This window comes from Natator depressus, chromosome 5 (genome assembly GCF_965152275.1).
Source record: "Natator depressus isolate rNatDep1 chromosome 5, rNatDep2.hap1, whole genome shotgun sequence".
NCBI classification, from domain to species: domain Eukaryota; kingdom Metazoa; phylum Chordata; order Testudines; family Cheloniidae; genus Natator; species Natator depressus.
This window is the reverse complement of record NC_134238.1, coordinates 61,416,084-61,440,477: the sequence shown is the minus strand read 5'-3', so window position 1 is coordinate 61,440,477 and position 24,394 is coordinate 61,416,084. Positions and strand designations below refer to the sequence as shown.

Here is a 24,394-nt window from a genome sequence, read left to right as displayed (position 1 = left end):
AAAGCAATTTCCTTTCCCCCTTATTTCCCTTGTCTCTCTTCCTTCCATCCCACCCCCATTGTGAGTTATAATCTTTCATTATCTATCTAATTCATATGATAAGCATGTTGGATCACAGTGTCTCGATACTTGTTTGGAAAGTGCCATACATGTCTGCACTGCAGTATACAAATTAGCAATGAGATAATATCGCAGGGGGCCTCTAGGCAGGCACTTAAGGTCTAAAAGTGGCTTTAAAAACTGCAGGTTGTCTGAATGTGGAAGCAAGAGCAATCTCTCTGGTGGAGCAATACAACTCCCTAAAGCGTGGAAACAGGTGCAGGATGAAGTAGGAAAATAATGCAGATTCACTAGCCGGTCTAGTCTATGTTACTTAGATTTTTGCACAGAGTTGATTTGGGAGCCACAACTTCCATATGAGAAGCAGCAGTAGATTATAGCTGTAATAGAAACTAAAGGACAGCTGCAGTCACACCCCATCCATTAGGGTCTGAGAGTCTTCTTTCTAAGCCCTTGTACTCATGTTTTTCCATTTCTCAGATTTTGTCCCAATCATAATGAGACATAAAACATCAAGACAAATGCTCATCAATTCAATATTTGCTAGAAATTTAAGAAACAATGAGTGAAGAAGCTCATGTAGTAAAATTAAAGCTTGAGCAATAGAAATGCAGTCTCAATATTTCTGGTTTAAAGTTCTTACCAGATATCGTAGGTTTACGTTTTCTATCTTCCCATAGCAAAGGTCTATGAGGGTCATAGGTTGTTTTTCTAGGTTCCTTCCTGATATCATCCACGATAATGCAAGATTATCCATACCAGTTGCCTAAGAAAAGGACAGAAAATGAAAAAAATAATCTATGTAATTGTTTATTTTAATCAATTAAAATCATGCATAGGTAGCTAAAAGCTAATTATGTCTGTAATCCCAAAATTAAGGAATGGAGTGATGGTTTGGATAAAATTATAATATACTGTACCACCAGAAAAGCCATACTTCTTGCTTAATTAGTTATTCAACACACAGAACAAAAAAGCAAAAGCAGCTGACAACAACAACAAAAAACTCACTTTAATGGTGAACTTGAATGCTCAAGTCTGTGTCATTTATTTTGAGGGAACATTTCAGAAGATGGAAAATCAGTGAAAAGTATTAGTAACCATGGCATCCCAAATAAATCTGTGCTAAAAATATGAAGAATCAACCAAAACTCAGAGTTGGTCTGGGCTTTTTTCACTATCAGGAATATCAGCCAGGACTATGAAACTTTAACAGACCTTACTCTGGGTTAATTAATAAACAAAATGATTTTATTAAGTATAAAAAGTAGGATTTAAGTGGTTTCAAGTAATAACAGACAGAACAAAGTAAGTTACCAAGAAAAACAAAACAAAACACGCAAGTCTAAGCCTAATACATTCAATAACTGAATACAGGTAAATCTCACCCTCAGACATGTTCCAATAAGCTTCTTTCACAAACTAGACTCCTTCTTAGTCTAGGCCCAATACTTTCCCCTGGTACAGTTCTTGTTAGTTCCAGCTCAGGTGGCAACTAGGGGATTTCCCATGACTGGCAGCCTCCTTTGTTCTGCTCCACCCCCTTTTATAGCTTTGGCCCAAGGTGGGAATCCTTTGTCTCTCTCTGGGTTCCCACCCTTCCTTCTAAATGGAAAGCACCAGGTTTAAGATGGATTCCAGTACCAGGTGACATGGTCACATGTTCTGTGAGACCCCATGCCTCCATTCTTACCGGCCTGACTCACAGGAACACAGGAAGGCTTACAAGTAAACAGAGCCATTTACAACCAATTGGCCTGGTCAATGGGAGCCATCAAGATTCTAAACCACCATTGATGGCCCACACATTGCATAATTACAATAGGACTTTAGAGTAATACTTCATAATAGCTTCGGATACAAGAATGATACATTTATACAAATAGGAGGAACACACTCAGTAGATTGCAGGCTTTGTAATGATACCTTCCAAGAGACCTTTTGCATAAAGCATATTCCAGTTAAATTATATTCACACTCATTAGCATATTTCCATAAAACATATGGAGTGCAACGTCACCCTGGCAACACAAGCAGAGGATGCAGCTGCTTGTAGAGAACAAGGAACCATCTACAAAATGACACGGCTTATCAGCGGTAAACAGAAGATACCAACAAAAACTCTCATCAGAGACAAATAAGGCCACCTACTAACAACAAAAAAAGAACAAGAAATGCGCTGGACAGAGAATTTCAAAGAACTGCTGAACAGGGAGCCACCTAAAGAGGAAGCAAACATCCGGGAGGCAGAAGAAGATCTTGATATCGACACAGACACCCCAACTAAGGAAGAGATCATTCAAGCCATCAAATCCTTAAAAAATGGCAAAGCTCCTGGCAAGGATAACTTGAATGCAGAATTGTTCAAGGTAAATTCTGAGTTAGCAGCATCTATCCCGGCCCTTCTCTTTACATCAGTCTGGGAAAGGGAAAAATTGCCAGATGAGTGTACCAATGGGGTTATAGTGATGATACCAAAGAAAGAAACTCTCAGTGATTGTAATAACTGGCAGGGTATCAGACTTTTATCTGTGCCAAGCAAAGTATTGTGTAAGATCATAGTCCAGCATATACCAGAGGCAGTTGATAGTGTTCTCAGAAAAAAGCAAGCTGATTTTTGGAAAGGGCATGGATGCACAGACCAGATCTTCACTCCTCAAAACATAATAGAACAATGCTTAGAATGCAACTCTACATAAACTTCATAGACTTTGAGAAGGCTTTTGATAGCGTTCACAGGACCAGCCTATGGTGCATTCTGCAGGCATATGGAATCCCTCTCCATATAATCAACATCATCAAAAGCGTCTATTTCAATTTTACATGCAGTGTTGATCACAGTGAGCTCAGTTTTGAAGTCAGAACAGGAGTACATCAGGGGTGTGGCATGTCTGCAATCCTCTTCAACATTGCCATTGACTGGGTAATGCAGTGTGCAACAGAAGATATGCCAAGAGGCATTAAATGGACACCCTTCTCATCCCTTGAAGACCTGGACTTCACAGATGATCTCGCTCTCCAATCACATACCCAACACCATATACAAGAAAAAACAACTCAACTCGATGCATTCAACCAGCAAATTGGACTGAAAATCAAGTGCAATAAGACTGATATCATTACCTTTAATATTACCTCACCATCACCAGTACGGATAGAGGATTATGTTCTGACCAATGTAGAAACATTCACATATTTGGGTAGCACCATCAGCCAGGACGGTGGAACAAGCCAGGACATCTGGAACAAAATCAGTAGAGCCAAGAACACCTTCAGGAGCTTAAATACTGTCTGGAAATCATCAAAATATAACACCAAAACCAAACTCAAAATTTATCAGAGCTGTAGACTTTCAACATTACTTTATAGTGCAGAATGCTGGGAAATGAGAAAGTGTGACATGTTCAAACTGTCTTCTTTCCATACAACCTGCCTTAGAAAAATCCTCCGTATCTTTTGGCCCAGAACAATCTCAAACCAAGATCTATTCACGCAGAGTAGCCAAGAAGAATGAGCACTATCATTGCCAGGAGGCGTTGGAGATGGATTGGCCATGTTCTTCAGATGGAAACTGATTCCATCACCAGAGTAGCAATAAGATGGACATCTAAAGGCAAGCAAAAACGAGGCTGTCCAAAAACAACATGGTGAAGAGCAGTGGAAGCCAAGCTGAAAAACCTGGGGCACAGCTGGGGAACCATTGAAAGACTTGCCAGAAACAGACAGGAGTGGAGGAGCTTCGTCACTGCCCTAAACACTAGAGGCGTAATGGGAACATGATCATGATGATAATTGAGTTCAGACTCACTCAATAAACTGGGTCCCAGTCAGAAAGGGATCTCATGGAGAGTTTCATTAAGTGTCTGTGGAGTCTTAACACCCAAAACTGCCTAGTACAAGGGGGGAATGAGTGGCAAATAACACACTTTGAGGGAATGTGTAATTCCCTGAGGCAGTACAGGCAACTCTCATGCAGATCACTCACAGAGAAGACCCCAGGAAAGGCTAGCCTTAACTAAGCTAAATATCTAAGATAAAAACTATTTACAAGTTATTTACAGTTGACATTCAAGCAGAACACTAGAAGGTTAGTGACACAGAAAGTTTCCATCCCAAACCACAAGTGGCAGAAAGGAACTGGAGAGACAGTCTGCACTGTCCCTTATGGCATTGCTTTAGAGCATGACAAGGTGAAGAATGCAGGCATGGACCAAATGGACACTGCTATTGAACAGATTCCAGCCTTGGGCTCATGGAGTCTATTTCTATTTAAATGAAAATAAAAAAAGAATAAAGACAGAAAGAATTCTAGAAAAAAATTCAATGCAAACTGTTGGAACTGGTCAAATATTTCTGCTGACAGACTTCTGAGCTGTACCTGCCTTGTGGACGCAGTCTGTTCAAAAAAGCAAATCTGGAATAAGTCCAAGGCAATACATTGCAATGACTCAAAATTTAGGTTTTCATTAAAGCTGCTGTAGAGTACTGCAGTTTTCATAAAATTATGTTGTTTTCTCTTTTGAAAAATGTACATGGACTATAATTATTATAAATGAAAATAAAAATGTCCACACCAAAATATTCATAATTGAACCCAAAAAACATTTTATGAAAAACAATTGACAGAGGAGATTTTTACAGCAAAGGTGATGACCCATGATTTTGTCACAATTACAAGCATTATGCACATTATTATTATGCCAAGTTCTCAAAGCACATAGACTTATTAAGGATGATGGGATTACTACAATTCTAACACTCTAATACCTTGCACCTGACCCCCCTCATTAACCTACTGCCTGCATTTAAAAAAAAACCTGATATATGAGCACCATGTGTACCTCTCCATTTCTGAATATACATCAAATTGATTCTGAATGGACAGTTTTAAAATAGGACACATGGTGCAATTGTGGCTCTTGATGAGAAACCAATTTTTCTCTCATATGTACAGTTGAGCTACAGAATTAACGTTAAGCACACGTGACATGCTATATGTCCAAATACTTAGGGAAAACAAGCCTTGAAGCCATATGTACAAATTTTCACCCTCTAGAAGTCGTAAAGGGATGTTTTTAGAATAATACAGGTTTAATTTCATTCTTCCGGGCTCAACAGCAATGCTATCTCTGAAATGAATTTCATCATTAATTTATATTGTTTCCTTTAGGCTGTATTCCTGTGAGAACTGAAAAAGCATACAAAGTATCTAAAATGCTTCTAAATTTTAGGCTAGTCTCTTTCATTATTGCCCATTTTTAAATTCAGAAGATAAATAAAAATGGTCCAGTAAAATAAGACATTTCTTTTATTATCTTGAACATAAAGATTTATTTTCATATCTATTTCTAATGGGCACAATTTTCAGAAGTGCTGACCCCACAAAGCTGCCACTGACAAGGTAGTTTTCATTTTATATTGCAATATGCAGTTTAGGGAGTGTGTCTTGCAGTTTCTCATTAGGGTAAAGATTCATAAATGGTGAAGTTGCTCTAGTGCTTTGGAAACCGTAGTGGCCAACCATCACTTTACCATTGATGTCTACAGTGAACATGCTGAAAGACCTTTCTGAAATCAAATCTAATGGATTTGAACAGAATTATGACCTAATTTTGTTAAACTTCGTATACATAATTTGTACTATATGACTATGGGGTATACACTACTGAACATTACATGGGAAAGGTGAAACGTGCCTAAGGCAAAGACCAACTGGAAAAGGGCAAATATAGTGCCAATCTATAAAAACGGGAATAAGGACAACCCAGGGAATTACAGACCAGTCAGCTTAACTTCAGTATGTGGAAAGATAATAGAGCAAATAAGCAATCAATTTGCAAACACCTAGAAGATAATAAGGCGATAAATAACTGTCAGCATAGACTTGTCAATAACAAAACAGTGTCAAACCAATCTAATAGCTTTCTCTGACAGGGTAAAACCCTTGTGGATGGAGGAAAGCAGTAGATTTGGTGTATCTTGACTTTAATAAGGTTTTTGATACTGTTTTGCATGACCTTTTCATAAACAAACTAGGGAAATACAACTAGATGGAGCTACTATAAGGTGGTTGCATAACGGTTGGAAAACCATTCTCACAGAGTAATCAGCAGTTCACAATCAAGTGGGGTTCTGGACTGCAAGGACCAGTTCTGGGTCTGGTTCTGTTCAGTATCTTCATAAATTATTTAGATAATAGCATAGAGAGTACACTTATAAAGTTTGCGGATGATACCAAGATTGGCAGGGTTGCAAGTGCTTTGGAGGATAGGATTGAACTTCAAAATAATCTGGACAAACTGGAGAAATGGTCTAAAGTAAATAGGATGAAATTCAATAAAGGACAAATTCGTAGTACAGTACTCCACTTAGGAAGGAACAATCAATTGCATACATACTAAATTTGAAATGACTGCTTAGGAAGGAGCACTGTGCAAAGTGACCTGCTAAATCCTAGTGAATCACAAGCTGAATGTGAGTCAACAGTGTAACACTTGCCAGAAAAGCAAACCTCACTCTGGGATGCATTAGCAGGAATGTTATAAGCAAGACACAAGAAGTAATTCTTCCGCTCTACTCCATGCTTATTAGGTCTGAACTGAAGTACTGTGTCCACATTTCAGGAAAGATATGGATAAATTGGAGAAAATTCAGAGAAGAGCAACAAAAATGGTTAAAGGTCTAGAAAACATGACCTATGAAGGAAGATTGAAAAAATTGACTGAGGGGGTACATGATAACAGTTTTCAAGTACATAAAAGGTTGTTACAAGGAAGAGGAAGAGAAATTGTTCTTCTTAACCTCTGAGGATAGGACAATAAGCATTAGGCTTAAATTGCAGCAAGAGCAGTTTAAGTTGGACATTAGGAAAAACTTCCTAACAGTCAGGGTAGTTAAGCACTGGAATAAATTGTTGTTATATCCTTTTTGAGATAGGGCAACCAGACTTGAACACAGCACTTCAGGTTGTGGAATAAATAAAGGAATACCATTAATTTATATAACAGCACTATGTTATTTTCAGTATTATTTTCTGTCATATTCATTGTACATCGTAATGCTTTCTTTGCTTTTTTGACTGCATCATTCGCTCCAGAATGAAATCTATAGGGGAAATCCTGGCCCCACTGAAGTCAGGGACAAAACTCCCATTGACTTGAAGGGGGCCAGGATTTTATCCCAAGCCTTTTTCCTGAGTGGCTTCAGAATGCAAAGGTATATGTAATGGGTTTACATTATTCCTTACAGGATGCATTACCTTGCATTTGCCAACAATGCTGCCCATTCACCTAGTTTTGCTGAGTCCCTCTGAAGTTGCTCAGAGTCTTTGCTAGTCTTAATTAGCACATAATTGTGCGTCATCTGCAAGTTTTGCCACTTCACTGCTCACCCCCTTTTTCAGAATGTAACATAATGCATAGGCACAAGCAGAGAGTTAATGTTGGCATTTTATGACTTGTGAGAGCTCCGCTTTGCAACCTGCATATTAGTATAATATAGCTTTTTGTATGGATGTGACAAATAATGTGTTTTCTTAACAGTTATGCAAATTTCACTTAGTTACTATGGTGATGAGCAATGCGTGCAATAAATTAACATATTCAACAGCACCCAAGTCATTTCTGTTACTTCTTGGAAAACCTGATTACTTTGAACCTAGGACAACATAAATATATAGCAACTTGTATGTTTAAAAACCTAAAACGCTACCAAAACAAGACACTCCACTGCACATACTTTTCCCCCTAGAGAGAGGATCAAAGAACAAACATGTGACTGATGTTAGTCACTGTTATATATCCACAGGATCGGTGCTATGCCCCCAGATTTGAAACAGTCTCTTGGAGAAACCCCTTTGATGTGCCAGACTGCAAGGGGTCTCACTCTTCCTTCAGGGTAGGCCATGCGGCCTCACCACCGCCTAAGACTGAATCTCTGGGGCTTCAGCACTCCTGCTTCACACTGTGAGGTCTATTCAGCAAGTCCAACTGAAGTACACTCCGGGTAGAGGCGTGCACACTCAAGGGATTAATGCACCTCCCTTAATTATTTATAGTGACAGTGACTCAAGCAGCATTTTCAAAACAGTAGCGTTTATTATTCAACTGGAACACAGCATAGTAAGTCTTAAAATTAGCAAAGAGAGGCAGAAGTTAAGCCATAGTCCATCCGGGCCAAGCCAGTGCCATGATGAGCCAGCCAGCCAGCCAGCCATCTCTGGCTCTCCTTCTCATTTCCTTCCCTAGTCAGTTCCCAGGTCAGAGAGCTACCAGAGCTCAAATTTATTCCCCCCTACCTCACACCTCTCAGTCCTTTGTTCTCAAGCTGAGGTGTCTGCTCTGATTCCCTGCTAAGAGGCTGGGAAATCTTCCTCCCTCTGGATCACTGGTTGCTAGGTGTTGATGTCCTGGTGATCGGGTTTTCCATTGTCTTCTCGGATTTTTCACTGAGATGGATCAGCTTAGGCCAGTCCTTTTAAATGACCTATTCAGTCCACTCAGAGAGCTAGGCAACACACACACCTGCCTATGCCCAGGTCTACACTACAGACCTACATCAGTATAACTACGTCACTCAGGGGTGTGAAAAATCCACACACCTGAGTGAAGTTATACTGAGCTAACCCGCAGATAGCCAGCACTATGTCAAGGAAAGAGCTTCTCCCACTGACATAGCTACTGCCTCTCAGGGAGTTGGATTAACTATACTGTCAGGGGAAGCTCTTCCATCAGCGTAAGGAGCATCTTAATTGAAGCACTGCAGCTGTGTTGCTGTAGCACTGTACGTGAATACAAGCCCTGTCTCTTAGCCTGTCCTGAGAGCAAACTTAATCCTGTTTCCCTCGCTGGGTAGCAATGCAATATAAAGGGGAATCTGAGGCATGTATAGGATTCATAAAAATATTACCAAAAATGTCCACTGTGTCACAGTCACATTTCTTAATGCAGTACAGAAAGGTGCTCAGATACTATGGTGATGAGCATGGTATGAGAACATATATAGAATTGGATATCAAAACTTAACTATTAGAAATTGATTTTTAATATCAAGATGATAGGATGGGACACATCTAATTGGCTTTCTTGGAAAAATATGGCAGAGACATTTATTAATCAGTTGCTGCTGAGTAAGGATTAGTTGATTATGTTGTTGTGGAACTGGTTAATCATGATAAATTGTCCAACGCTTGGGCAATATTTATTAGAAACAAGGCAGACCCACTTGTCACCTAAAACCAGATTTGAATTTAAAGTGCCCAAAGAAGACGGGGTACTGCATTAGTCCAAAGGACTTGCTTTTCTTTCTTTCCTTCCATCCAAGTTTTATGGGAGTTCCACAAGAAAACAATGTGTTTGATACCCTACCACTTTTCTGACTTAAACCATCTCATGGAAAACTAGTAATTTACCTTAGAAATCCCTCTTCATTTAAATGTATCTAGTAGGTTGCAAGGCTTTTGTTTTCCTTTTTAAATCCCTAAGGCCTTGTCTATACTTAAAAGCTTTGCCAGCACAGCTACACAGGCAAACCCTCCTAATGTATGACAGGTTTCAGAGTAGTTTATAATGTAATGTAGTTTATACCAGTTTTGCCAATATAGTTTATACCATTTTTCGTGTAAAATAAGCTACCCCAGCAAAACAATATTTTTGTCAGCATAATTGCATCTATAGTAGGCCTTTTGCCAGTACAGCTCTACTGGGGGTCAGAAGGATGATTTTACATCTTACATCTGTGAAAAATATACTTACAGAAGAGTAGTAATGTGCTGCTTACAATGTGACACAGAAAACAGTGTAAGATTCATTTCCCTACCCACCCTAATTTCCTCTTTTAGAACCAGATTTGAAGAGGTGGGGGACGGGGGCGAGGGGGAGGAAGAGTGAGGTCTAAAGAAGCTTTGACTTTAAGCCCTCTGGGCACCGGTGCTTTGTTTCTTGCATATATAGCTATTATTAAAAAAAATATTTTGGTTCCCCATCAAATGTTTCAATTATTGCAAGGAGAACCAAACTATGATAAAAAACAGATGAGATCCTAAGCTCTATAGCATTCTAATACAAAAGGTCTCAATAGACATAGCCTTTACCTTTATTTCTAATTAAGGAACATAGGTGGATCAATATGACTTTCATTGATTCTGTTACATTCAATATTCTGCAACAGAATAACTTTATATTTGTTTTTTTAAACATTAAAGTCTTACTTTCAAATCATTTTTAGCAAAGCATTAAAGATAATATAATTTTCTGAATTTAAAATCACTCAAATTGATCTTCACAGACATTCTATATTATTCTTGTATAGAACAAATGACAGAATGTTATGAGTCTCTCTATTCAAACATTTAATTACAAGATCCAATCATACTGAAATTTGTCAAAAGCACTTATCCCAACTCAGAAAAAAAAATACCATTTATATATGATGGAGTGGAATAGTTCAAATATAGAAAATACATTGCTTTCTTACACTGTTTCCATTTAGGTCATAAACTGTTACTATACATTATTAGCAATGGAAAATTGGGGTGTATTTCTTCTTCAGCCAGTGAAGTACTGTTTATTTAGAAAAAAAAGTCATTCCAAAGCCATCACCTGAACTCTACTACATTCTCAATCATAGTAGCCACCCAGTGGAAAATTTTTGTAATGCTCATGTATATTAAGGGTTTGGACTTCGGAGGTGCAGAGGACCTACAGTTTCCACTGATATCAGTTGTCAATGAATGCTCAGCACCACTGAAAATGAGACTCTAAAAACACTAACATTTACTTTTTGAAAATAATCTTTATCTGAAATGAATAATACTGCACCCAACAACTAGAAATTCAAAAGACTATACATTTTAAACTAAATTTGTAAAATGAAGCCTTCTAAAAAGAAAACAGAGAGACTAGCTCTCAACTTGAGTTTCTCTAACCTTTCAGAATAAACCACTGAACAAAAGTACTGTATAAAAATCACTAAAAGAATTAATAGAAAACATTTAAATGTAGGATTTAAATTTTATATAAGTATTCAGTTATAAATGCCATCTAAAACATAGAAACCCTTAACAAATTAGCATTATAGAAGAAAATGTCTTTGCAAACCTGGAGAGAGGAACAGACCTAAATGATCTTACTAGTACTAGTGAAACTGACCTACATATAAAGGTAGCTGGGGAATATGTCCACATTGTGGAATCAAAGCTTCTGAGGGTACCCAGTCCTTTAAACATAATCAAGGATAACATGTCTAAAGCTATTCCAGCAGAATAACCTTGACCTGGCCCTCCAACATATATAATGGGTTTGTAATATATTGATAACATTCCAAATGGAGGACAGAATAAAAAATGGACAAAAATTTTGTTTGAAATACAATCATGTATTGTTTTAGTGCTTTTGCCACTGTTCATGTCATCACTAGAAACTAACAGTAAGAACAGAAAATTCATTTTTTATCATCCAACTATCCATATCCAATTAATCCTTAGACTGGGATTTTTCCTCCTTCCCGTCTCTCTATTGTGACTTGGAGCAAATCTTTGTACCATCTGCTGGGGTTTAAAATTGATTCTGGAAGAAAACTCTTCCCAGATTTCATTACTTCAGAAGCTGTAAATGTAGATTATACATGAGTTGCATCTTTTGCATAACGCTTTCTTTTGGGTAACAATGAACATTTTCTTCTCCAGAGGGAAAGGTCAGGTAGCTGGAGATGGATAGCTGAAGAATGAAAAATTGTCTACTGAAAAGTAGAGGTGGTCTAACTATTCATAGAAAAACAATATATTCAATAAATTCAGCTCTCAATTTTGTTTGCAAATTATCCATGCGTTGACTCATTTTTACAAATTTGTTCAGTCACAATTATTTGACAAACCTTTAATGGGAACAAATTTCAATCTATAAATTGCTTGCAAACTGTTTTTTTTTTTTTAGTCTTTTCTGTATCTACAATAGATTCTGCTTAATAGCAACCTGCATATTAACAACTTCCAGTTAATAGCAACCTATTGCCAAGAACCAATGCCATCCCATTGACTTTAAAGTTAATGGGATTTGGATATCTGCAATTGCATGTTGCTTATTAAGAACATTTTTTGGAGAATGGCCCTAGCTGCAGGCAGGTTTTCAAGGCTGCAGCCACAGAAGGAAGAGCTTAGACATGCCTTCTTGGCTGCAGCCCCACAAACCTTCCAGTGGCAGGTACTCAGCACATCCCAGTGCTTCCTTGTGGGGCTGCAGCCTTGAAAACCTGCTTGCTCACAAGGACCAGGAGGTAAGGGGCTGCAGGCTCCCTGCTGTCTTCAGGCTGCACCCTGTCAGGGGCTGCACCCAGGGAAGAAAGCACTGAGACATGCTGAGCTCTGACACCTGGAGAGCACAGGGAGAAGTACTGTATACTTCTGTGGGCACTCAGCATCCTGGCTCCCCATAGAAAGCCCCAGCATCCAGGCAGCAGCCCTCCTCCCTACAGCTGCCCTGCCCACAGGAAGGTTTGCAGGAGTGCAACCAGGGAAGGCACATCTCAGCACTTCCTTCCTGGCTATAGCCCCACAAACCTACCTTCCACTCATTTGCAACTGCCGGACAAAGACAACTTTTTGCTAGCAATTAAGGGGCTGCTAATAAGCTGAATCTACTGTATTTGCCTTGTGTGATCATTAACCTAAGTTGTATGCTATGGTTCCTACTCCATAATTAGATGACTACAACTTCTGTTAAAGGCAGAGGGCTTGAATTAGTCATTTGTGGCATGAAGGTTTATGCTAACACATATATGAGTATTCCAGCCACCTTTTCTTCCAGTGAACATTTTTGCAAACAAACAAAACAAAGCCCTCATACTAATATTCATGGAAAGGAGGTGTTAAAGGGATCACAAATGCTAAAGTGATTTTGCACAAATAATCATAAATATCTTTTCCAGCTCTGTGGGAACAAATGTTTCCTTTCTTCATCTCATTTACATTCAACAGTCATCAGTCTGGTATTTTACCAGATGTAATTAATCAATTAGGGAGGGATATGTTTAATTTATGGACTATATACAAATGTGCAGGTTTAGACTTAATAGATTCAGACTTATTATATTCTGTAACATCCTCCAGGCTCAGGAAGTCATGCTTATACTTAGATATCCAGCTATCCAATGAAATTATGTAAAGAGAACCATGTACTTAATTTAAAACACGTGGGCAGTTCCACTGAAAAAAGTGAAAATACTCACATGCTTAAAATTAAGCATGTGCATAAATGTTTGCAATGTTTGGATATTTCTCAATCCACAAATGAAAGGTGATTTCTCGTATGCAATGTGCTGTGATGCTTATATCTGTCTTGATATGAATACTTTATGTTTTGTTCTCCCTAACTGTTGGGTAAGATAGACTACAAGGAAGATTGTGTTCCCATTAACAATTTACACATGCCATTGCTCTTGGATTGTCCACCATAGTCAATATCTTTGGCAATCTCTATAATGATTACACAAAGATACACAAAAAAACTAGATAAGTTCATGAAGGATAGGTCCATCAATGGCTATTAGCCAGGATGGGCCGGGACGGTGTCCCTAGCTTTTGTTTGCCAGAAGCTGGGAATGGGTAACAGGGGTGGATCACTTGATGATTACATGTTCTGTTCATTACCTCTAGGGCACTTGGCATTGGCTACTGTGGGAAGACAGGATACTGGGCTAGATGGACCTTTGGTCTGACCTAGTATTGCCATTCTTATGTTCTTATGTTCATATTACATGCCTACCTTTTTGAAAGCCAAGCGTCTTAACAAAAGTACCATTATTACTTGGTGATGTAAAGATACAAAATGAAAACCTCTGTTTGATTTCTGGAAGGGGAAATTAACTTTCTGTGGGGAAAAAAGAGAACTGTTTCCTTATACATCATCAAAATATTGCTGGAAACTAGAAATCAACTCAGAAGGCAAGAAAATTTTATGTTAAACTTTTTATTATGGCAATGAGTATTTAAAAGCACAATCCAAATTATGATAACTACAAACAACCCACAACCTAAACTTTAAAACAATAAGTGAACAAAACAAGAGAAGTTAACATAAAATCCTGATATAGTAACAACTTACTTGATGGTTTCTTTGCAGCCTGTTTCTCAGGGCCTGACATATTTCAATCATTTGTGTAAGTTCAGCTCGGGCAACTGGTACTTCAGAAGAATGGTTTTCAAAGTCAAGTAAAGACCTGTGTTTTAAAAAAATATGTATACATATATGTTCATATATATAGTAAAGCTATATTATGTACAGTTTCATATTTGTGCACAAAACAATATTTGCAACCACAACTCATTTAGTATAGATTCAAAAGCTAAGCATCCGAAGCAAAATCTATTTTGAAGTTTTAAAGAAATCAAGTTTTTTTTTTCCAGTTGGGTTATGTCAATGCAGATTTTGTAGAGACTAAAGCAAGCCTCTTTATAAATCAGAGATGCATTTATATTTAGACATACTAGACAGATAAACTGAATACAGATTTTAAAAGTATGTTTGGAAAGCACAGTTTAGGCTAGATAACAATGTGCTATATAAGTTCTTTGATCCTTTGAAATATTTAAGAAACCCTAGTGTTCCCCAATCTAATTGTCTGCTAGCTCTTATTTTTAATTATCACATGTTGACTAACAGGCATCCAGGATCCCCTACTGTTCCTAAGAAATATAAGATTTTGCCTACACTTTAAAGTTAGATTGACATAGCTAGGTCAGTCAGGGGTATGGATATAAAACAGTGCTGATCTAAACCCCAGTGTCAATGCAGCTATGTCGATGGAAGAATGTTTCCATCCATATAGCTAACTTCAGGGAAGTGGTGTTCCTCCACGGTCAGAAACACCCCTTCCATTGGTGTAGGCTGCGCCTATACTACAGGTTTATGCCAGCATAACTACACTGACATAGTTATGCCAGTATAATTATCGTAGTGTAGACATACCCTTAGTAAAATAGCACTAATCTTATTAATCTCTTAGGATATTTCAGAATCCTGATTGGCTAAGAGGGGTGGAACACTGCAGCAGAAGTAAGACATCTCACATTTACATTTATTTTAACACTTGAAAATCCAAAGACTGCTTACATTACAACATATAACAGAATGCTTTATAATACATTACTGTTGAGGTACCTCTTAGGTTGCAATCAAGTACTAAATTTGTATTAGGGACATTGGAATTCTTTGACTAGGTAGTTTCACTCATACCATTTTATTATTTTTATTATTGTTTTCAGCAAGTATTTGTTTGGTGTATGGGTGCCTTATAAGGTTTAAATTGAAATAATCAACATACTCAATATAGACCAAACACCATGCTGTCCTGCTGCATGTAACTTAGTTCCATAAGAGGTTTATAACAGCATTTTAGGCACTAAGAGATGGTTGAAAGAAAACCAAAAAATGAAACATTTTTGTAATTCTTTAATTTCAACTGTAAATAGAGGACCTCAGCAAATCTGAACAGAAAGATTTTTACAGATTTTTACTCTAAATAAATACCCTGTCTCATCAGCGACAGATTGTGAAGACATCATTGCAACTTCCTCAGAGCATCCGTCTTTGTCCTCTCAGCTAACAGCCTGTCCCTTTATTAAAATCTATTCTATGGCCCCGGTTCTGCTATTAGATATGCGTGAGTGCAGACCTCCATCTGAGCAAACCTTATAGAGAGTACCAGGGCCTATTATTATAATATTTAACCTGTTTTAATAGTTTATACTAATGAAAATTTTAAGCACATAATTAAAAAAAAAACCTTTCCATTTTTTTCATTTGCATATGATATAACATCTCTAAAATGTAATATATTTTCATTAATGAATTTTACTGAACAATAATACTATACTCAGGGGTGAAAGTATGCTGATATGGTCCGGTACGGTGTACTGGTAAGAAGTGGCCACCAGTACCAGCCCCTATGCAGCTGACATCCATCGCTGCCCCTTTTAAACACACCCCACCCCGTCAGCAGCCCTGCCAGCAGGGACCCTGCTAGCAGGGCCACTGATGGCAGGTGCTCCAGGGCCTGGTGATTTAAAAGGGCCCAGGGCTCCCAGCTGCCACCGCCACTGCTACCACAGCAACGGCCCTTTTAAATCTCCACCAGAGCCCCAGGCAACATGGGCCAGGCAGCACAGATGAGTTGGCTGCGGGAGGCTGACCCCAGCCCCACCCCTTCAACCCTTGGCCCCACCCCTTCTGGGGGCCCAGAGCCAGGCCCCCGTACTGGTAAGTCTTGTTACTTTCACCCCTGACTATACTGCTATACTCCTAAACAAACAATAAGAGTACAGCAGCAGGAAACCCTGACTAAGATAGCAATGGTGATTGTAAAATGCTCAGTTAGATGAGAGAGGCTACAAAGGCATAATAATAATGGGAGATTTCAACTATCCTCTTATTGAGTAGGTATGTGTCATGTTAGGAAGGGATGCAGAGAAAAAATTTCTAGACACCATAAATGACTGCTTCTTGGAGCAGCTTGTACTGGAACTCGCAAGGCGAGAAGTAATTCTAGATGTAGTCTTAAGTGGAGCACAGGATCTGGTTTAAGAGGTGAATATAGCTGAATTGCTCAGTAATAGCGACCATAATGTAATTAAATTTAACATCCTTGCAGGGGGGAAAATGCTAAAGAAACCCACCACAGCAGCATTTAACTTCATAAAGGGAACTACACAAAAATGAGAAAGCTAGATAAATGGCAATTAAAAGAAACAGTCACAAGGGTGAAATGCCTGAAAATGGCATGGAGACTATTTAAAAACACTGTAATAGGAGCTCAAACTAAACATATGCCCCAAATAAAAAAAAGAAGAGAGAACCAAAAAATGCCACCAACATAGCAAAAGAGGCAGTTAGAGGCAAAACGGCATCCTTTAGAAATCGGAAATCAAATCCTAATGAGGAAAATAGAAAGGAGCATAAACTCTGGCAAGTAAAGTGCAAAAATACAATATGGCAGGGCAAGACAGAATTTCAAGAACCTAACAGCATTTTTTTTAAGTAGACCAGAAGCAAGAAGCCTGCAAAGCACTCACTGGGGCATCTGGACAATTGAGGTGCTAAAGGAGCACTCAGAGAAGACAAGGTTGTTGCTGAGAAGCTAAATGAATTCTTTGCATTGGTCTTCACTGTAGAGGATGTGGGGAAGATCCCCACACCAAAGCCATTCTTTTTAGGTGACAAATCTGAGGAACTGTCCCAGGTTGGAGTGTCAATGGAGAAGTTTTTTGGAACAAACTGATAACTTAAACAGTAATAAGTCACCAGGATCAGATGGTACTCACCCAAGAGAACTGAGGGAACTCAAATATGAAATTGCAGAATTATTAACTATGGAAGGAATATTATCACTGAAATCAGCCTGGGGAGGGGGGTAGCTAACATCATCTCGATTTTTTAAAAAGGCTCCATAGGCAACCCTGGCAATTACAGGCCGGTAAGCCTAACCTCAGGACCAGGCAAATTGTTTGAAACTATAGTAAAAAACAGAATTATCAGACACACAGATAAACATGGTATATTGGGGAAGAGTCAAAATGGCTTTTGGAAAGGGAAACCATGTCTTACAATCTATTAGAATTCTTTGAGGGAGTCAACAAGCATGAGGACAAGGAGATCCAGTTGATACAATGTATTTGGACTTTCATAAAGCCTTTGACAAGGGCCCTCACCAAAGGCTCTTAAGCAAATTAGGCAGTCCTGGGATAAGAGGGAAGGTCCTCATGGATCAGCAACTGCTTAAAAGATAGGAAACAAAGTATACAAAAATGGTCAGTTTTCACAATAGAGTGAGGAAATTAGTGGGGTTCTCTGGATCTGTAATGAGACCAGTTGTGTTCAACATATTCATAAATGATCTGGAAAGGAGGTGAACAGTGAGGTAGCAAAATCTGCAGATTATATGAAATTATTCAAGATATTAAATCCAAAATTGACTGCAAAGAGTAACAAAGGGATCTCACAAAACGGTGACTGGACAAAACAGTGGCAGATGAAATTCAATGTCGGTAAGTACAAAGTAATGCATATTGGAAAACATAATCCCAACTATACATACAAAATGATGGGGTCTAAATTAGCTGTTACCACTCAAGAAAGAGATCTTGGACTCATTGTGGACAGTTTTCTGAAAATATCTGCTCGTTGTGCAGCAGCAATCAAAAAAGTTAACAGAACATTAGGAACCATTACAAAAGGGATAGGCAACAAAACAGAAAATATTATATGCCCACACCTTGAATACCGCAGTTCTGGTCACCCCATCTCAAAACGGGTGTATTAGAACTGGAAATGGTGCAGCGAAAGGCAATGAAAATTATTAGGCATATAGAACAGCTTCCACATAGGAGAGATTAAAAAGACTGGGACTGTTCATCTTAGAAAAGAAATGACTAAGGATATGATAGAGGTCTATAAAATCATGAATAGTGTGGAGAAAGTGAATAGGGAAGTGCTATTTACCCCTTCACATAAAACAAGAACTAAATCCAATTAAATTAATAGCCAGCAGGATTTAAACAAACAGAAGAAAGTACTTCTCCCATAACACACCGTCACCCTGTGGAATTCATTGTCAAGGGATGTTGTGAAGGCCAAAAGTATAACTGGATTCAAAATAGAATTAGATAAATTCACAGAGGATTGGTCCATCAATGGCTATTAATGAGGGACACAACCCCATGTTCATGGTGTCCCTAAATCTCCTTCTGCCACAAGCTGGGGATGGATCACTGGTATTTGCTCTGTTCTGTTCATCCCCTTGGAATTATCTGGCACTGGCCACTGTCAGAAGGGAGGATACCGGACTAGATGGACCACTGGTCTGACCCAGTATGGCTGTTCTTATTTCTATAAAGTAGAAGGAAGAGATGGATTTCAAAACGGTAGGAAAGTCTTTAATATTTTCTGATGAATTACCTCTGCTCTGGAACACATTCCCTCTTGTCCAACAGTACCACATTTAGATTACATTTAGGTCATAGAATCATGGAATCATAGAATATCAGGGTTGGAAGGGACCTCAGGAGGTCATCTAGTCCAACGCTCTGCTCAAAGCAGGACCTATCCCCAACGAAATCATCCCAGCTAGGGCTTTGTCAAGCCTGATCTCAAAAAAAACCCTCAAAGGAAGGAGATTCCACCACCTCCCTAGGTAACGCATTCCAGTGCTTCACCACCCTCCTAGTGAAAGTTTTTCCTTATATCCAACCTAAACCTCCCCACTGCAACTTGAGACCATTACTCCTTGTTCTGTCATCTGCTACCACTGAGAACAGTCTACTTCCATCCTCTTTGGAACCCCCTTTCAGGTAGTTGAAAGCAGCTATCAAATCCCCCCTCATTCTTCTCTTCCATAGACTAAACAATCCCAGTTTCCTCAGCCTCTCCTCATAAGTCATGTGTTCCAGTCCCCTAACCATTTTTGTTGCCATGCTGTGAAGCTCAGCCTATTTATTCAGGATTTCTTAATTTTTTTGAGGATATGGCCAAATGGAGAGGGTTTTTCTTGTGGTGGGGAATGAGAGAGAGAAATTTGTGTAAGGGTTAATATCCATATTTGTCAAGTCAGGTATATTTTTACATGTATTTTTTAAAATAGTTATATAAGTGCACCCTGAGGTTTCAAATGGTACACGAGAAGAACAAATAGGAACAAATACATACCTGACAGACCAGATTTCAAAGGGGGCTAAATCTGCCCTCTATTTGTGCAGCTATTGTGTGCACTCTCTTTTGTGTACTATAGCCTTCAAATGCAAATGAAATCTGTATACGTCAATTCTATAATTTCTGCACAAAAATTATACCATGCAAACACATATGTGAAAGAGACCATCTACGAAAAGCTGCATGTAGAAAAGGAGAGACCACACTAAAAATCTGACTCAGTACACTTCAACTTGAGTAAGGCATTGAATATTGTTCCACAGCCCCTCCCCATAGTTAGTGAAATGCAGATTGAGCATAAGATGAATATGCAACTGACTACACAGAAAATATATATTTTTTTAAAATAAGAGCAACTACTGATTAGTTGTCAAGTTCAGAAGAAGAATCAAGTGAGATCCCAAAGGACTCTGTTTTGGGCCCAATACCATTCTATTTTTTCTGTAACAAATTCTAGTAGGATAAAAAGTAAATGGGGAGAGCAAATGCTATGGGAAATAAGGTTTAAAAGACAGTTTAATCTTCAAAGTTCAGACAGACAATTTCCACTATTCTAATTTACCTAGGGCATAAATCCCACTCCAAATAAAGCCATGATGCACATATTAGTAAGACTAAAAGGTGACATTTACACCTATGCAGAGGGCCCGCACAAGCCCCTATATCATATTTAAAGCCCTTAACATTGGATTTACAGTGTCCACCGAGGCCCTGGTGTAGGACATCAGCATTAGGGCAAATTTCGTCAAAGAAAATGGCAAAACATACAAATGTTTCCTCTATTTCCTTACCCGAGTTTCTCACTAAGAGACTCTAGGGAATTCTTTAATTCCAGCATAAGGACTGCTCGAGAACTTAATCCTTCTGTAAGTAGGACCACCTATTGGAAAATTATTAATAAAATTATTTCTAAATGCATATTCAGAGTGTTTATTTTTCTTCTGCAAATACATTTTATGAAGCATTCTGCTCAGATATTATTTATTATCTTGCTGCTTATTATCCTTATAATTTGTCATTTCCCCCCCTCAAGAACTATTTTTTTATGCTTTTAATTCATTCATTCATTCATTGAGTAGTTTTATCTCATCTAATAAAATAGAGAGCTCAGTTATCATGGGAAAACAGTACATGAACAAGTATACCAAAGTACAGAAAAAGTAATACAATGAGTGCCTGAAGCAGCTTTTTATTTTTAAGTGGTTAGTTCTGTTTATTGCAAATAACCTTCAAAAAGGCAAATGGATCATTGGCTTTATAAGTCTGTCAATGTGAGCCTTCCTAAAAATTACAGAACCAATCAGTGTATTTTAGAGAAAATCCCTCTACCCCCTCACCCATCCATTCCACCAATGAGTGGGCATCAAATTCTCTAAGTCAAATTTTTGTTTTAATTCAGTTTCAAACAGCTGGCATCTTCATCCCACCTACAACCAGAACTGGCCAAAAATATTTTGGCCTAATACTTTATTTTCAAAAAAATGGAGTTTTGGGCAACCCAAAACAATTCATGAATTTGACATGAATTTGCTGACTTGTTTCAGACCCCAAATTTTTCAGGGAGTGGGACTAAGATACCGAGCACTGTTGGTGTGTGTGGCCCCCCTTATAATCTTTAACCCAGTGATTGGAGCAATCACCAGGAATGAGGGAGATCCAGGTTCAACTTCCCCCTTGATATGGAAAAAAGGTTTGAACTGGGGTCTCCCACATTTTAGGAGAGTGCCCTAGCCTATGGGATATTCTGGAGTAGGTTTCTTTCAATTTCTCCAGCTGAAACTGTAACCATTTTTTATTAAAAAAAAAATTGATAATCACTTCGAGCAGGGACTTGAACTTTGGTCTCCTACGTTCTAGGTAAGTTCCTTAACCACCAGGTTTCTCCGTCTTCCCCTCATGCCAGGACTATTCTTTGTCATTATGAATAACTGTGAATTACAGCTTCCCCAGCAGTATTACCTAGAAGGGACTGCAGGTTCAGTGGCTGTTCTCCCAACACTCCCTTTCAAGTAGACTTTTCTGAAGTTGTGGCAGAATCTACCACTGCAATATACAGGGCAGACACTCCTATGCTGCACTTTTCATGTTCAGTGTTACTGTGTGGGTTCCAGGTGCAAGCCCTCCACAACGTAATGAATTTTAATAAAAATACAAAATGTGATCATATCAAAATGCTAGGAAAGTAATGCAGAACAGAACTTCCTACAATACAGACCAGAATCATCTGTGCATGAGACAGAGATTTTCTGGGAGTCAGCCCAAAACAGTGGAATGAATTCCCCCAGGAACCAAAACCTCACCACTTTCTGCTCTAAGTGTAAGGTCCACATCCAGGACCTTGCAATCTGTAAGACAGACATATAGCCAATGTGTGTGTGTGTATGCGCATGTGTGTGCGCGCATGTGTGTGTGTGTGTAAATTTCAAAACAAAACACTCCACTGCATAAACTTCTTCCCTTGGGGAATCAGATAAGAGAACAAGTTTGTGACAGATATTATTATTCACTATTTGTATTACAGCACTGCCTAAGAGGGGGACCAGGACTCTATTGTGCTAAGTGTGGCACACGCACAGAAAAATGTTAGTCATGGTGCTCAATGCACTTCTGGAAGGCTCTAAGATGCTACAGTGATGAACATGGTGTAAGAACCTATACAGAACAGACACAGACTGCCATATACAAAAATTCAAAATAAATATCACTGTTTGTGGCTATTCTTAGTTCTCATATACTCAACTAGGACTTGGTAGGTAACTGAAATGCCAAGGAGTAAATTTTCAGTGATAGGATTTAGACATTAGGTGCCATTAATGTTAATGCATCTAAATCCCTGAGCATCATGCTAAAAATTTCCATCTCACTGTTCAATTATCCTTCTTATCCACTTACAAGGCCCTTTTATGTAGGTTACAAATACAGTTTCATAGCCTTAAGCTCTCAATTTATTTTCTCTTGGTGAAGACATATTGAAAGGGCTTTCAAACTTTTCACATTTATATAAGGTGTAGAAAGTAGCTGTCAGATAGCTTGAGCTCAACCTTCAACCTCTTAAAGCGTGTTCCACTCTAAAATATTACGTAAAAATGGCATCTTCTTGTTCAATATGTTATATATTTAGTATATCAGGCTTATTTTAGTGACAAAATTAAAGTTTTTATTCTTCAGCTCTGTGTAGCTCGAAAGCTTGTCTCTTTCGCCAACAGAAGTTGGTCCGATAAAAGAGCTGACCTCCCACAACTTGTCTTACTAATATCCTGGAACCAATATAGCTACAACACTGCAAATGATATATGTATATCTAATTAGAAATTGGGACTACTTTAATTATAAAAATTTGTTCATTTGTTCAATATTTTGGAGGTCTACAGAACTACAATTTCTTGTGGGGTTTGCAGATTAATTGAAATCCTAAGGAAAATCTCAGGAAAATTCCAAATGTATCAGCTTCAGACAGCTTTTTCTGAATGATAGAGCAGCAGTGCGAGCTCTGCTATTACAAATGAAAAAAGAACAGCCGGATAGTAGACAGGCAACACTATATCTCCTTAGTGTTAATGGATTGCTGCTGGGTGTGAAGGAAGAATTGCCCTGTCCTATAAATCTAGAGAGAGTCAAGGTGGGTGAGGACCAACTTCTATTGGTGAGAGACAAGATTTCAAGCCACATTTGAAAGCTTTCAGAGTAGCAGCCGTGTTAGTCTGTATCCGCAAAAAGAAAAGGAGTACTTGTGGCACCTTAGAGACTAACCAATTTATTTGACCGTAAGCATCCGATGAAGTGAGCTGTAGCTCACGAAAGCTTCTGCTCAAATAAATTTGTTAGTCTCTAAGGTGCCACAAGTACTCCTTTTATTTGAAAGCTTGTCTCTCTAACTAACAGAAGTTGGTCCAATAGAAGATATTGCCTCACTCACTTTGTCTCTAATATCCTGGGACCAACACGGCTACAACTACACTGCATACCGTAAGTCTATACTCATGGAGTTCTTTCCAGCCTTGTGCTAGAAGCATGGACCACAATGCTGGGGATCTACTATTGTACACCTACCTGTGAACAAAAATTCTATTTCCACATTAGAGCAAGCAGTTTCAGAAGAAAAAAAGATTATTTGAAATACAAACTAGTTCTTATTTCCTAGTGTCACATTATTACCTGCCTCTCCAGCTGCATTACTTGTGCCTTCAAAAGACGGACACGTCTTTCATCAAAACATTCACTCTTCCCTTCTTCTATAAGCTGGGCATACTGACTTCTAGGAAACAAAATATTACACTACATATTATGAAGCCAAGTATAATAAAAAATCCCACAAGATGACCTTTACCTAAAACATTTTGATGCAATTCTAGAAATTATTCTGAAGCACAGATCAAACTTTCAGCCTCAATTTGCAAAACTGCACATACAGTCAGGAAATGTAAGGTAAAGGGTGAATGTTCATTGTTTGGACTGCTGTGCCCCTGACATGAAACTGTATGGCCCATATTATTACTCCCATATAATGCACCTATCCACGAATCAAACTGAGACAGAGGTCTGGACTGAATTCCCTGGGCAGTGTCCCCTGATTCCCTTGATTCTTTTTTGTAGCAGTGGGCACTGTTAAGAGTTATCTACTCAGTGTTTTCCCTTCTGCA

At 38.5% G+C, this 24,394-nt stretch overlaps 1 protein-coding gene across 1 annotated transcript in view; it reads right to left on the bottom strand.

Annotated features, from left to right (window-relative positions):
* The window catches only part of LOC141987949 (uncharacterized), a 161,987-nt gene that overhangs the window by 70,377 nt on the left and 67,216 nt on the right, over nt 1-24,394 (bottom strand). The window contains exons 4-7 of the mRNA XM_074953781.1: nt 23,910-24,009; nt 20,546-20,634; nt 14,157-14,271; nt 704-826 (exon numbers count right to left, since the gene is read on the bottom strand). Of these exons, the coding sequence (XP_074809882.1) occupies nt 704-826; nt 14,157-14,271; nt 20,546-20,634; nt 23,910-24,009 (427 nt within the window). The remainder of the gene's footprint in view (nt 1-703; nt 827-14,156; nt 14,272-20,545; nt 20,635-23,909; nt 24,010-24,394) is intronic.